The following is a 16,686-nucleotide window of genomic DNA, read 5'->3' as shown; positions in this document are numbered from 1 at the left end:
TAGAATTTTTAAGCGAAAGCAGTGGTCATACATTTGTTCCATTGCTAATGCTATGCTGGCGAAAATGTTGCTCTGCACTCCGCACATAACAATAAAAGCACTACGTAGACGTCATCGGCTTACTAAGAGACAACATTCTTGATGTATTCGCAGCCGGATCAAATGACCTTCTTGACGCAGTATTTCATGAGGCGCGCCGGGGACCGCCTTTAGATGAGAACGCTGCTTGCTTATCTCGCCGGCGCAACGGAGACTTTCATGCAGATACAAAGACGACACCAGTAGCACCCGAGAGCAGCAAATATCATGTCGGCGTTACTCCAGGATATTTGTCTCAAATCAGCTTCTGTTACAAGAAGGGAATACAATACGTCCCCTGAATCGTTTCCAATCGTTTAGTTGTAAGCCTGCACCCCACTCATTAGTGTGTCCCCGTGCCTTCTTCTAGAACCTGACCGGCAGCGTCTCGTCTGGCGTTCTGAGCTCTGTGTCTTCGCTGGCCAACGGCATCGGCAGCGACGTGGCTCAGCTGATCGGCCTGCTCGACAACGCGGCCGAAGACAGCGTCGACGCCATCGTCCAGCTGACGGCCGACGCCACCGCCTCCCTGAACCAGCTGGTGGACCTCGCACAGGCAGTGGGCGACGCGAAGCTTAACATGGTCGTGTCCTCACTCAAAGGGGTAAGAACAGCAGCCTGCTGGATAAATAGTGAAACCTGAGATGCTAATTTCGTTGCATAGAGTTGAGCAGGTGTTTATTGCAAAACATTTGCTTACCTTGTAAGGTGACTCACCTGCCTTTGTAATTTTCATGATACAATGGGCGACAGCACTTACTGCCTGTTACAATTGTTTCATCTTTTTTTGTATTCAGTTATGAAAAGTGTCTCTACGGCCGGCAGTGCAGTTTTAGTTTTTGTGTCGGCATATATTTGTGGTTGATCGTATTAATATGTTCCTGCATATTAGAGATTAAAGGACACGAACGAAAAACATTATCGAAGCAGCAAATGGGTTACCGCACTACTTAGAAGTTTTTGAAAATCTCCAGGTTGCGACTGCAAGGAAAAAGGCGGCCTTTTATAAAGTCCTTTGGTAAGTTACTCTGAAACTCTGGCTTAAAAATATTGTTAATACAGTTAACAGAATATAGTTAGGAATACAGTTGACATTAGCAAAGACGATCTCGTGCCTACCACGTGCTTGTTCGGCCGTTAGTCACAAACCGAAAGCTGTAGTTCACCTTCAAGTATTTCCGCATTCACCGACGCACTGTTCCCTGTTCCCATCTTCCTACGGAGTAAGCATATAGGGACTGGATCACACGTCGAGGCTTCAGCTACGAAAGCTACTTACTACAACTGATTTAATTTGCTCATTCTCTTGGATATCGTTTCACTGGGTTACACACGAAATCTTAGTCAAGTAACAGAACGACGGATGTCTTTAAATAAAAGAAGGAACAGGTTAGATAGGGATAGTCAAACTGTTTTACATCCCACCTACTTAGGTACATTTGTTAGTAGTAAAATTTTCTAACCGCCCACCAGTTCACAGTAACTGTAATTTGCGAAGTGGGGAAATAACTTCATAAAATCTACGAAGCAGAACTACATCAAGTTAAATAATATAATAATAATCACTTACCAAATATTTTGTCAAAATTTTGGAAAGGCTAATGAAAATATGTTTAACCCCAAACGCCTACTACCCACCATGATAGCTGGAATGCCCACTACTGAGCTGTAGGGACCAGAGTGACTACCAATAGCTTAGAGGGATGTTTGCTAAGGCGTCTACGAACAATTAACATAGGGAAAAAGGAAGAAACGTAATAAAAATTACTGGAGCAGACAGGGATTACCCGTATACAAAGCAGAAATTTCCGTGAATGATAGTTTCCGCACTAGTTGTTATCGTTAGGATTACACGGTTTATTTTATAGCACGTAGTTCAGTGGTACATAGTTTCGGCTGTGTGGCGAGTCTGTAATGTAAGTCATGACGCATTAAGTACCACACATCGTTACACTTGTGACTATACTGGGTAACGATTTTCGTAATACCCTGTGATATGCCTGTAATTCTAAAGCCTAGCTAGCCACGCGCTGATTCTAAAATTCGGCGACGCAGATGACTACGTTGACCCCAACCCGAGCACGAACACAACGGGTTACACATTTCGCTTTGAAAATGGCTATACAGCCTAATTTATATAACAGTGAACAAGATAAAATCTAAGGATGCTTCAATCACAGCAACAATCGTGAGTGCAGCAAACTGTTATCATACAAGAAATTTAGCTTGGCTGTGGACCCTATTGCAACTAGAAACAGCAGCAGCTAGTTATTCAAAGATTAAGAGCGGTGCAGACAGTGATGGAGAAGAGAATCAAAGTACTTTGCAGTTAATGAACTTAACAAAACATGCGTTTCCGCGTGTGCACGCGAACTCTAATCAGCTCATTTACTCAGGTGGAGGACACTGATGCTGTGTTTCAGGCTGTGGACACTGTGACGTCACTGGTGGATTCTCTGGTAGCCTCCAGCAGCAACAGCACGAGCAGCAGACGTTAGAAGTCGGCGCCAGCGCGGAGGAAACGTTCGTCAGCTTCCTTGTCCTAACAGATGTACTGTAATGATGCGACGCCATTCGGAACTGCTGAATAAAAATGTGTAATAGAAATGACTAGCGTTTGATTTCTGAATATTTCTGTTACAAGTTCAAGCTCTGATAACACAGAGCCAAACTTTTCAAATCTGAACCACAGCCAACGTTAGAGAAATTCTACGCGGGCGACACACTTTTGTCTGCAAGATCACCAACGTGGGATGGCTCCCGCCATGAGAAATACTATACTCTTTATAGCTCCCACACACTGGACAAAAACCCAGTATACATAGTTTAATTGCCGAGCGGTTCTAGGCGCTTCAGTCTGGAAGCGCGCGACCGCTACGGTCGCAGGTTCGAATCCTGCATCGGCCATGGATGTGTGTGATATCCATAGGTTATTTAGGTTTAAGTGGTTCTAGGGGACTGTTAAGTCCCATACTGCGCAGGGCCATTTGAACCATTTTGAAGTGAACATCGTCATAGTGCCTTAATTAAAGGAAGCGGAATCCAGTTTTGACAGAGATGGTAGACACTGAACACGTTTGACCAGTGGACTATGTTCGCGCTCTCTCCCATCCCTCCCTGTTGACGCTCAAAGTCATGAAATTAAAACCGGTTGCTTAGAAATCTTTCAGATAGAAAACTACCAATTTCACCGAGGAAAATCGCAGTCTCCTTGTGTACATATTACAGAAAGTTTAGATTTATTCTGCAGAGAAAAATTCACAACCCGTTGTAAACCAAGAATTCGTTAACAGAACCCACGTAATTACACTCTCTGTTCAAACGTAGCCCTTTGTATTGCGAAACTGACCCCATATGTTACTAGAGGCAGAGAGTATTGTGTTGTCAAAATCGTCGCCCAAGCTGCACGAAATGAAAGTGCCACCGCTCCCCCCTCTGTAGCTGCAAGTATCTGCACAGACGTAAAAGAAATTCTCAGTCTTGTCAGCCAGTTCAACGTCCCGAAAATTCTAGGAACAATTGATAACACAGCAGCCCAGCTGAGGCAAGCTGCTGATGCGATCATGAACTTTACGATAATATGCAATGCAGTTTTCAGCCTTCTCCGGCCTTAATCGAAGAAGCACGATCATGACCTGAAGTGCCAATAGCATTCTGTTTCAAAGGAACACCCTCCAAGAGTTCCTTGACTCATATAAAGTCGACGGGTTGTTAATCACAGAGACGCGTCTAACACCAGATGACAACTTTAGCGTACGAAACTAATTAACATATTGGACTGAAACGCCGAACCGACAAGGGGACGGTACAGCCCTATTAGTCAAGAACAGACTTCCGCAAAGGTAACTAAACACACCACGCCGTAGAAGAGCAAAAGCCACAGCAATAGAAACACTAATGAAGGGAGACCAGTCGCTCTAATCGCTGTTTACCACCCTCCACGGAAGACAAACCTACATGCTGAATGACCTCATCGACTCGACAAACATGTCCGAATATGTGATAATAGGTGGTGACCTCAACTCCAAACGTGGTGCTTGGAATTACAGGCCCGGAACAGTCTTGCGTAAATACCTGGAAGCATACAGAAGCATTACAGTCATACCACCGGACACACTGACGCACTTCCTTTACATTCAAGTCACAGATCGGACATATTAGACATACTTGTCTGTAAAAATCTGAGACACCAGACCACGATAACAGTAGTAAATGATCTGGACTCGGATCATAATCCGGTGCTACTGTCACTAGACTAGGACCCAACAAGATAACTTGACACTAGACCTTCCTTTTCTTTTTAATTTGTGGTAAAGTCTTATAGGATCAAACTGCTGAGGTCATCGGTTCCTAAGCTGAAGCACTACGTAACCTATCTTAAATTAACTTACGCTAAGGACAACAAACACCCAATCCCACAGCTACACATAAGGAGAACAGTCAATGCAGCAATAGCAAACATCAGTGAAATCATAGTGGAACGTGGGAAGCATGCCACACCATCTCCAGAGGGGCTCTCCCACAGCATCTTCAAGATTTGCTGTAAGAGAAGAAACACTACCGCCAGAGATGGTACACCTATCGGGACCCAGCAGACCGAATCAGGGCCCACAGACTCGCCAGAAACGTCAGATGAGAGCTCTAGGCCCACAGAGAAGCCACCTGGGTAAGCGTTCTTGCTGACGCAGAAAAAACACCAAAAATTTATCGATTCTTGTCAAAACCAGAAAGGAGGAATAGAAATGGGATCGCTTACGAAGCGGAGGACAAGGCTGAAGCATTGGCCGACACTCTGGAACTACAGTTCCCCACTCCAACATCTGTGGAGGACGAGAGTGGCGATCACGAGGAACACGTTATAAGGTAAGTGAACAGAATACTTTGAAGTCCTAGCGACACCATATTTCCACCAGTGGACTCCGATACATTCAGCACATATTGTTTACTATGGTTCCAGTTGATGAAGCTCTCTCTCATATAGCCGATACGTTCCCTACTGATATAGTGGCCTTGTTCCAACACTGTCTATCCTCGACCTATTTTCAGTACAATGGTGAATTTTATGAACAGATTGATGGGGTAGCCATGGGAAGCCCCCTAAGCCCTGCAATTGCGAATTTATTCATGGACTATTTTGAACATCAAGCACTGCAGTCGGCCACAAAAAGCCCCTCGAAGTGGTATCGGTATGTGGATGATACCTTTGTAATATGGAATCATGGGGAAGAGGACTTGAATGATCAACCCAAAGATCAAATTTACCATGGAAAAAGAGAATAATGGGCAACCTAACTTTTTGGATGTATCAGTTATCAAACGGGCGGATGGGACCTTAGGCTACAAGGTCTACAGGAAAGGTACACATACTGATCGCTACCTCCATAAGAACTCAAACCACCACCCTAGCCGAAAGAGGGGGATCATAAAGACACTAGTGGATAGGGCCAATAATATTTGTGAACCAGGCTACTTACAAGAAGAACTACATCATTTACGAATGGCTTTTGTGAAAAATGGTTATACGAAAAACGAGATTAACCGAGCCCTTCACCCAAGTAGAAAAATGCCTAAAAATAGGAGACAGCAACAACCATCAGCTGGAAAAGTATTTCTGCCCTTCGTCCATAACATCACGGATCTCATTGGAAAAGTACTAGCCAAGTTTCAGGTGGAGACTATTTTCAGACCTACTAAGAAAATTAGTGAGTGCCTAAGATCAACAAAAGATGCTCGTCACCCCCTAGCCGCCCCAGGGGTGTATAAAATTCCGTGTAGTTGTGGCAGGCTTTACATAGGAACTACAAAAAGAAGCATCAATACACGTTTGACGGAGAACAAAAGAAACTGTCGCTTGGGACACATCGACAAATCGGCAGTAGCGGAACATGTTTTTAAGGATGGAGATCACGAAATAAAATTCGGTGAGACAAGCGTGCTAGCCGGGACGTCGCATTATTATACACGTATGTATAGAGAGGCAATTGAAATCCACAAACATCAATACAATTTTAATCGTAAAGAAGAAGGATTAAAATTGGACAAAATATGGCGGTCGACATTGCATCAATCACGTGACAATCGATTGCCTGCAATCGAGAGAACAGATGTTAGCCAGAGATGGCTACATATCGACTCCACGTGACGTGCGGTGGCGCCCTCTACGATCTCCATATAAGCGGCGACCCCAGCTCCTAGCAGCGAGTCGTCGACTCACCTCGGAAGATGTTCTCCGTAGTTGAGGACGAAACGTTAGGGAGAAGAAGTTCTTCAGATCGACCACGGCAATTTAGCCCGGAAGTGTTTGCTGATGAAGACGCCGGCCGTGAAAGCCTACATGGGATGATTCAGCACATGCTTCAGATACATAAGCGACAGAAAGACAACTGGCCCAGACAACATCCTACCTCTTCAACTGAAACACCTACCCAATCGAATTCCTCACAGCCCCTATACAACGCTTGCCTAACTCTTCAGAACTTTCCTCCGGCTTGGAAACAGGCAAACTTCATAACAATACCAAAGCCAAACAAGGACCACCTATCAAAAATCGCATAAAATCAGCGGAATGAAAAAAGTCGAGAGTTACACAGTGTAACCAGCAATCGATCTAGGACAATGACTGTGCATAGCGGGTTGAAAAGAGTGCAACGGTAGAGTAGCTCCTCACAAACCACACACTGCTGTAGTTAATGCTAAGCGGTACATAATGTGAGGGAAACAGTCTATAACTGGAAACGAGTGATTTGGCATGACGAATGATGCTATAGCCTGAGTCAACTAGATGAAATGGTTTGAGTTTCTGGAATCCCTGGAGAACGATACCTACCATGTCTAGTACCAACAGTGAAATATGGAGGAGATGCTGTTACGGTATAGGGGTGTGGCCCCCTTATTGCACTTAAGGAAACGCTACATGTAGAACGATATGAACACATTTTTCAGCATTTTGTACTGCGGACATTGCAGGAACAATTCGGAGACCATGATTGTATCAGAATGACGATGCTCCCTGTCCTAAAACAGCATCTACGCGACAGAGTCGTATAACATTCCTGACAGGGACTGGCCTGCTCAGGGTCTCGACCTGAACGTTGTGGAACCGCTTTACGATGAGTCAGACCGTCATCTTCGCGCAGACTCCAGCGTCCATCGCTATCACCTTCTTTCATTTTGTCTCTTGAGACCAAATAGGGTGTTATTCCTCCACTGCCAATCTGACACCTCACTGAAAGTGTCCCCAGCGTTCAAGCCGTCATAAAGGCGAAGGGTGCCCATATACTATAATTGTACACATTTATGTTTGTTGAGTTTTAATGTTCTATTTCAATTAAAATATTTGGATAAAAAAGCCTAGGTCAAGACCTCTAAAACTCCTTTATTAGATAACTAGTTTCGGCTCATTGACGAGCCACCTTCAGTTGAACAAAAAATCTGTTTATTATTTGATTCCATGTATACAAGGTACCAGGCATTACACATCGTCATAAAATATTTACCTAAATCGCTCTTATTATCATTTCCCGGCTAAAATAGGCCGTCATGGTTACATACGGTTCTCTGACAGCCGTCATGCAGCTACTTGCTTGTTCTTATAGCACTGTGAGTGACAAACATGACTAACCACGGCGACATACTTTACTTTCTACATGAAAATAAGAGAGATTCAGCTGAACAGATCCTGACGATGTGCACTGCCTGGGGCCTGGTATACATCGTCATCATAATAATAATGGTTCCTTCGGAATTAAGTGTCTCACAGAGCTTTATCATTCGAATAAGAATGGAGAAAAGTCATACGAAATTTCACCTCCGCCCATGTCTCCATGTTTAGGCCCAATGCGTCCAGCACACAGACAGATTGGTCGCACGCTTTCAACTGGCCTCCTTCTAAACAACACACGGTCTACACTGGCACCAAGGTAGAATCAACGTCCATCAAAAAACACAACGGATCTCCTCTCTGCCCTCCAATGAGCTCTCGCTTAACACCACTGAAGTCGCAAATGAAGGTGGTTTCAAGTCAGTGAAATGCACGCCACAGGGCTTCTGGTCCTGATTTGTCCTGGAAGTAACCGATTTGTAAGAATTCGATGACTCACCGTGGCGCCAACTTCTGCTGAAATTGCTGCTGCAGGTGCAGTACAATATGGCAGAACCATACGACGAACATGATGGTCTTCCTTTTCGGTAGCAGTACGTAGCGGTCCAGATGATTATGATGACGTTTGGTTTGTGGGGCGCTCAACTGCGCGGTTATGAGCGCCCGTACAAATTCCCAACCTTTGTTCAGTTCAATTTCGCCATTTTCATGAATGATGATGAAATTATGAGGACAACACAAACATCCAGTCATCTCGAGGCCGGTGAAAATCCCTGACCCTTCCGGTAATCGGACCCGGGACCCCGTGCTCGGGAAGCGAGAAGGCGACCCCGAGACCTCGAGCAGCGGACTGGACGCCCAAAGCCCGGAATTCTTGTCACCGTACATTCCTTTGTCAACCGCTGCCAGCAGCCATGTAGAGTGGCTCCTTTCCTGTCTAGTCTTTCTGTAGCATCGCAGGAGGAACATCCAACTCCTCGTGGCCGTATTACACTCGTTCAAACCGCGCGGTTAGAGGCACCATGTTACGAATTGCGCGCCCCCTTCCGCCGGAGAGTCGACTCATCCGTCGGGCATGGGTGTGTGTGTTGCCCTTAGCGTAAGTTAGTTTAAGTAGTGTGTAAGTCTAGGGACCGATGACCTCAGCGGTTTGGTCCCTTAGGAATTCACGCACATTTTTAACACACACCGAATTTACTGAGGTATTCACAAAGGCGTCTTTGCCGTCTTAAATACATTATTGACTAACATCAAGTCACCACGTCCAACCTCAAAGGTAACTAACGCTCACGACCCTAATTGCGTGCATTTAAAGCAAACCTTACTTGGAACGTCATAGCGGCGGTTCTAGCGCGTTGAAGACATCACTCCTCGAACACACCACAAGTCGTGCAGTTTGCCAAACTCTCGTGCCGAACCTCTGGACCATCACAATCTGCCATCGGTCATACTCAGACAGATCGCGCGCCTTCGTTATTCCTCAATTCCTCACGTGGACAGCACACCACTGTTTTTTTTTTTTTCCTTTGGTCATCAGTCTACTGACTGGTTTGATGCGGCCCGCCTCTAGTACCGTGGAAGTCATTCCCTCATGTCTTAGCAGATGTCCTATCATCATATCCCTTCTCCTTATCAGTGTTTTCCACATATTCCTTTCCTCTCCGATTCTGCGTAGAACCTCCTCATTCCTTACCTTATCAGTCCACCTAATTTTCAACATTCGTCTATAGCACCGCATCTCAAATGCTTCGATTCTCTTCTGTTCCGGTTTTCCCACAGTCCATGTTTCACTACCATACAATGCGTACATCGTCAGGAATTTCTTCCTCAAATTAAGGCCGGTATTTGATATTAGTAGACTTCTCTTGGCCAGAAATGCCTTTTTTGCCATAGCGAGTCTGCTTTTGATGTCCTTCTTGCTCCGTCCGTCATTGGTTATTTTACTGCCTAGGTAGCAGAATTCTTTAACTTCGTGACCATCAATCCTGATGTTAAGTTTCTCGCTGTTCTCATTTCTACTACTTCTCATTACCTTCGTCTTCCTCCGATTTACTCTCAAACCATAGTGTGTACTCATTAGACTGTTCATTCCGTTCAGCAGATCATTTAATTCTTCTTCACTTTCACTCAGGATAGCAATGTCATCAGCGAATCGTATCATTGATATCCTTTCACCTTGTATTTTAATTCCATTCCTGAATCTTTCTTTTATTTCCATCATTGCTTCCTCGATGTACAGATTGAAGAGTAGGGCGAAAGGCTACAGCCTTGTCTTACTCCCTTCTTAAAACGAGCACTTCGTTCTTGATCGTCCACTCTTATTATTCCCTCTTGGTTGTTGTACATATTGTATATGACCCGTTTCTCGCTATAGCTTACCCCTACTTTTTTTCAGAATCTTGAACAGCTTGCACCATTTTATATTGTCGAACGCTTTTTCCAGGTCGGCAAATCCTATGAACGTGTCTTGATTTTTCTTTCGCCTTGCTTCCATTATTAGCCGTAACGTCAGAATTGCCTCTCTCGTGCCTTTACTTTTCCTAAAGCCAAACTGATCGTCACCTAGCGCATTCTCAATTTTATTTTCCATTCTTCTGTATATTATTCTTGTAAGCAGCTTCGATGCATGAGCTGTTAAGCTGATTGTGCTATAATTCTCGCACTTGTCAGCTCTTGCCATCTTCGGAAATGTGTGGATGATGCTTTTCCGAAAGTCAGATGGTATGTCGTCAGACTCATATATTCTACACACCAACGTGAATAGTCATTTTGTTGCCACTTCCCCTAATGATTTTAGAAATTCTGATGGAATGTTATCTATCCCTTCTGCCTTATTAGACCGTAAGTCCTCCAAAGCTCTTTTAAATTCCGATTCTAATACTGGATCCCCTATCTCTTCTAAATCGACTTCTGTTTCTTCTTCTATCACATCAGAAAAATCTTCACCCTCATAGAGGCTTTCAATGTATTCTTTCCACCTATCTGCTCTCTCCTCTGCATTTAATAGTGGAATTCCCGTTGCACTCTTCATGTTACCACCGTTGCTTTTAATGTCACCAAAGGTTGTTTTGACTTTCCTGTATGCTGAGTCTGTCCTTCCGACAGTCATATCTTTTTCGATGTCTTTACATTTTTCCTGCAGCCATTTCGTCTTAGCTTCCCTGCACTTCCTATTTATTTCGTTTCTCAGCGACTTGTATTTCTGTACTCCTGATTTTCCCGGAACATGTTTGTACTTCCTCCTTTCATCAATCAACTGAAGTCTTTCGTCTGTTACCCATGGTTTCTTCGCAGCTGCCTTCTTTGTACCTATGTTTTCCTTCCCAACTTCTGTGATGGTCCTTTTTAGAGACGTCCATTCCTCTTCAACTGTGTTGCCTACTGCGCTATTCCTTATTGATGTATCTATAGCGTTAGAGACCTTCAAACGTATCTCGTCATTCCTTAGAACTTCCGTATCCCACTTCTTAGCGTATTGATTCTTCTTGACTAATGTCTTGAACTTCAGCCTACTCTTCATCACTACTATATTGTGATCTGAGTCTATATCTACTCCTGGGTACGCCTTACAATCCAGTATCTGATTTCGGAATCTCTGTCTGACCATGATGTAATCTAATTTTCCCAAGTATATCTCCTCCTCTTGTGATCCTTGAACAGGGTATTCGCTATTACTAGCTGAAACTTGTTACAGAACTCTATTAGTCTTTCTCCTCTTTCACTCCTTTACTTCAACTCCTTCCCCTACAACTGAATTCTAGTCGCCCATGACCATTAGATTTTCGTCCCCCTTTACATACTGCATTACCCTTTCAATATCCTCATACACTTTCTCTATCTGTTCATCTTCAGGTTGCGACGTCGGCATGTATACCTGAACTATCGTTGTCGGTGTTGGTCTGCTGTCGATTCTGATTAGAACAACCCGGTCACTGAACTGTTCACAGTAACACGCCCTCTGCCCTACCTTCCTATTCATAACGAATCCTACACCTGTTATACCTTTTTCTGCTGGTGTTGATATTACCCGATACTCATCTGACCAGAAATCCTTGTCTTCCTTCCACTTCACTTCACTGACCCCTACTATATCTAGATTGAGCCTTTGCATTTCCCTTTTCTGATTTTCTAGTTTCCCTATCACGTTCAAGCTTCTGACATTCCACGCCTCGACTCGTAGAACATTATCCCTTCGATGATTATTCAATCTTTTCCTCACGGTAACCTCCCCCTCGGCAGTCCCCTCCCGGAGATCCGAATGGGGGACTATTCCGGAATCTTTTGCCAATGGAGAGATCAACATGACACTTCTTCAACTACAGGCAACATGTCCTGTGGATACACGTTACGTGTCTTTAATGCAGTGGTTTCCATTGCCTTCTGAATCCTCATGTCATTGATCATTGCTGATTCTTCCGCTTTTAGGGGCAATTTCCCACCCCTAGGACAAGAGAGTATCCTCAACCTCTATCCGCTCCTCCGCCCTCTTTGACAAGGCCGTTGGCAGAATGAGGCTAACTTCTTATGCCGCAAGTCTTCGGCCGCCAATGCTGATTATTTATCAAAGTGTAGGCAGTGGCGGGGATCGAACCCGGGACCGAAGACGTTTTGATTTTGAATCAAAGAAGCTGCCTTTTTTTCTGATGAACGGGACTCAATCCATCGATGCAGCGATTACGGGACTTCAACGTTACCCACTTTTTAATTTTTTTTAAATCTCATTTGGTCGTTTTCGTTCGTTGTCTTTGCTCGGTGCGGACGTCGCGAGACATCCGTTTATGTCCGTTATTGCTCGATTAACTCAGTTTTTTTATTACAGAGGGCAGCTAACCCTCTGACCGAACACGCTGAGCTACCGTGCCGGCTCCCCTAGACCACGGGTCTAGCCGTACACCACTGGTACAACATGCTAACTAGCAGTCATTCCCCGCCAGTTGACGCTCCTATCGTTTGTATCGATAGTCGATAGGTGGTCATATTGTTCTGGCTGATCAGTATAGACCCTGCACGTATTCCTTCTACTTTTCATCCTTCACTTTTTTTCTTGTTACATGCTTGCCATCTGAGTTCTTAATACTCATACACGTGCTTCTCTTTTCTCCGAAGAACTCTTCACTTTTCTTATGCACTGCTTCTCTCTTTCCCACAGCCATTTTTACTTCAGCAGTTTACACTTGCCTTCAGTCTCATTTCGTAGATCTTTTCTCCTTTCTGTCTTCTTCATTTGCTATCTTTTTACTTCTCCTTTCGTTACTTGCATTCATTAAATTGTGTATTAACTAAGAATTTCTATTGAGCATTGTCATTTTGCGTACTGGTTCTCCGTTCACTTAACCATTTCATCTCTCAAAACTATCCATGTGTCTTCTGTAGCATTCCTTACTCCTGTTTCAGTCAATCATTGTCTAAATGTTCCCTTTGAAACTCTAGACAGCCCCTATTTGTCGAACGTATTCAGATCCCATCCCCTTAAATTCCTATGCTTTTGCAATATTTCACCTTTAATACGCAATTTCCAGCCAATAAATTAAGGTTATAGTGCACATTTGCCCCTGGAAATATTTTGGTCTTTAAAACCTAGTTATCCCTGTCTTTAGATCATGCGAGCTATTTCAAAACTTCTGATGTTCCCAAGCCTCATCCACAAATACAGTCTTCTTTCACGATTTACCAACCAACTACTAGCAACGATTAAGTTGTGTTCTGTGCAGAATTCTAGCGGGTGGCTTACTCTTCCACTCCTCTCCCCCAGCTCTGATTCTCCTACTATTTTTCCAGTATGCTATTCACAGTAGCCAACCTGCATTCCACATTTCTTATTAATTAGTTGGGCTAATCCTGCATTACCCCTCTTTCATTTTGTGTTGACCCCCCTGACGAGAATGTCTGTCCTGTTTTTAAATTATCTGCCCAGTCTGTCTGATTAGGGAATTAACATTCTAGGACGCTATTTTTGTTTCTCCTGATGACAACATTCTCCTGAGTAGCCCCCGCTTGCTGATTCTACCTGACAAGTCTTTTACCTCCGTAATATTTTACCCTGGAGGATACAATCATTAAGCCATACGGTAGAGTTGCATGTCCTCGGGAAATGTAACGATTGTAGTTTTCACATGCTTTCAGCCTTTCGGAGCACCAGCGTAGTGAGGTCATTTGGGCTAAAGTTACAACGTCATATTAATCAATCACCCAAACTGATGCCTTTCTACAGAAATCCCTTATTTGTCTAGCCTCTCCATAAATACCTATATGACGCGGTTGCTGTTAGGATAAGGCTAACTATGTCTCATAGGCACGGAAACCACAGCATCTCAGTAAGGCCCATGGTTCGTGAGTCGATCGGAATATAATTCAGTAATATTGTATTTGTCCGCACTGATCGCTACTAGAACTTTGGATTACTGGATTACTTATCAGCACTTTCAAGCAGCACGCGAAGACTTAACACAATAGTGCATCGTCAAGACGTAACACACACCCAAGTAAAATAAAAGAATTTCAATAAATAATTATCTTCAGATCCACAGTGATTGGTTCTCGAGGCGACAAAAACTTCTTGAAACTGTTCTTAATCTTGTTTACTTTGGAGTAAGGGACCGTTGGTCTCCAGTGACTCATTATAGAGAAATTATGTTTCGTTTGATGTTTTTGTCCCCGTTTATCTTTGTGTCTGTATTCTATGGACAACATATGCCCAACAGCTCAAATGTAGCCATTGTGTTGTGTGTTTTCAGTTTGGAAACAGTGTTGTTATGTTTACTCTCAGTTTTTGTTCTTGACAACAGTAATGCCCATTTTACTCTTCGCCCTCACGCTTTCTGTCAGAACTGTTCCATCCTGTAATGGGTGTGTATTTCTGGCAGCAGTGCACAGGAACATGCGTAGCTTTAGTGTTGAAGAGTTAGATTATAGACAGCTAATGTATGCTGACGAAAAGCATCACAGCTTTGCTGTGGTTACCTGTTCACAAAGCAACGGCAAAAACAACACAGCACTCAAATTTGATAACTTTTGGCCCTACACCTAAGTAATGGAAAAGTTGTCAATAAAAACGACAGCTATATTGTAGATTCTTTCACTGTGCAACACCCAGAATCGTTCTAAATAATCATCAGATCACCGCTGAAGACATTCACTTAGAATTAAGCTGGTTGTAGGGTAATAAAAGTTCCTAAAATACAGCAGTAACATTTACGTCACAATACTTGTGCTTCTAAGGCCCGTTGCATTATTTTGTGTATTTAATTGTACATTTTAGTGACTGTGTTACGCACTTCTTCACTGTGGTGAAGGTATTGTCACAGAAAGAAAGGTAATCGATGAAGTAAACCGAATAAACCATATGTTGTGGATACTTCTGCCACCGAATGTATCAGGACGACCAAATTGTAGCAGGAAGACACCAAACGTAGTTCGTGGGTGCCAGGAGGTGCCGTATTAAAACTCAGCGAGAACTTTCCAAATGATTTATTTGTTTCCACTACAATGCTCCATTCACCTCAGTCTGCGTCAAAGGGAGCCCTCAGTGCTGAGGAAGCACCCCAGCGGCCTGTGCAACACAACGCTGTGTCGTGCTGGTCTTGTACACCAGCTGCAGAATTCCGATTACTTCATGATGGCTGCACATGCAGCCAACTCAGTGGCCACCGTCCCCATTGAATCCGCGCTGCTCTGCCAGGAGCTGTAGGCCGACCCTGCTGCTGCTTCTTTCTTGCTGGCGTAGCTGAGAACACAGCGGCAACGATCATCACTGATATGGCATCCGGATATGCGGCTCTCGCCTCGGAAGTCTCTGGTGTGTGTAGGGAGCCGAGACGACTGCCTACGGTAGCGAGCCAAAGAGTGGCTTGCCGCTGGCTGGCTGCGGACCCTGTGTTGGCCTCAGAGGGTCGAACCAATGACCTGCCGTGGACTGGGATGCTGTCGCCCCGTCTGTTGCTGTGTGTAGCCAGGTCGTGTGACACACCCCGCCATCCAGGAGAGCTGCCACACTTGAATGAATCTTGTTAGAAAGTGGCACCAATTTATATTCGGCTGTGCACCTCTGATTTGCTAATGCACTGCTTCACGTCACGTATGCGTAACACTTAGGTTGGCCAGTGGCCCTCTTCTGCCTGTTACTAGCACCATGGAAACTGCTGTGTGCTCCCTCTCTGGTAGTTCTACGCCACCATGTCCTCTATTTGCCTTAGTGGCCCTCTTCTGCCTGTTACTAGCACCATGGAAACTGCTGTGTGCTCCCTCTCTGGTAGTTCTACGCCACCATGTCCTCTATTTGCCTTAGTGGCCCTCTTCTGCCTGTTACTAGCACCATGGAAACTGCTGTGTGCTCCCTCTCTGGTAGTTCTACGCCACCATGTCCTCTATTTGCCTTAGTGGCCCTCTTCTGCCTGTTACTAGCACCATGGAAACTGCTGTGTGCTCCCTCTCTGGTAGTTCTACGCCACCATGTCCTCTATTTGCCTTAGTGGCCCTCTTCTGCCTGTTACTAGCACCATGGAAACTGCTGTTTGCTCCCTCTCTGGTAGTTCTACGCCACCATGTCCTCTATTTGCCTTAGTGGCCCTCTTCTGCCTGTTACTAGCACCATGGAAACTGCTGTGTGCTCCCTCTCTGGTAGTTCTACGCCACCATGTCCTCTATTTGCCTTAGTGGCCCTCTTCTGCCTGTTACTAGCACCATGGAAACTGCTGTGTGCTCCCTCTCTGGTAGTTCTACGCCACCATGTCCTCTATTTGCCTTAGTGGCCCTCTTCTGCCTGTTACTAGCACCATGGAAACTGCTGTGTGCTCCCTCTCTGGTAGTTCTACGCCACCATGTCCTCTATTTGCCTTAGTGGCCCTCTTCTGCCTGTTACTAGCACCATGGAAACTGCTGTGTGCTCCCTCTCTGGTAGTTCTACGCCACCATGTCCTCTATTTGCCTTAGTGGCCCTCTTCTGCCTGTTACTAGCACCATGGAAACTGCTGTGTGCTCCCTCTCTGGTAGTTCTACGCCACCATGTCCTC

At 44.6% G+C, this 16,686-nt stretch overlaps 1 protein-coding gene across 3 annotated transcripts in view; it reads left to right on the top strand.

Annotated features, from left to right (window-relative positions):
* The window catches only part of LOC126284383 (uncharacterized), a 95,745-nt gene that overhangs the window by 12,537 nt on the left and 66,522 nt on the right, over positions 1-16,686 (top strand). For 2 of the 3 annotated variants that reach the window (XM_049983269.1, XM_049983267.1), the window contains exons 4-5: positions 449-682; positions 2,502-2,685. In XM_049983269.1, coding sequence (XP_049839226.1) covers positions 449-682; positions 2,502-2,576 — 309 coding nt within the window. In that variant the 3' untranslated portion in view covers positions 2,577-2,685. Of the gene's footprint in view, positions 1-448; positions 683-2,501; positions 2,686-16,686 lie in introns of those variants that run through there. The other variant, XM_049983268.1, reaches the window with a different exon arrangement.

The sequence above is a fragment of the Schistocerca gregaria genome, chromosome 8 (genome assembly GCF_023897955.1).
Source record: "Schistocerca gregaria isolate iqSchGreg1 chromosome 8, iqSchGreg1.2, whole genome shotgun sequence".
NCBI classification, from domain to species: Eukaryota; Metazoa; Arthropoda; class Insecta; order Orthoptera; family Acrididae; genus Schistocerca; species Schistocerca gregaria.
This window is presented reverse-complemented; position numbering and strand designations above follow the sequence as displayed.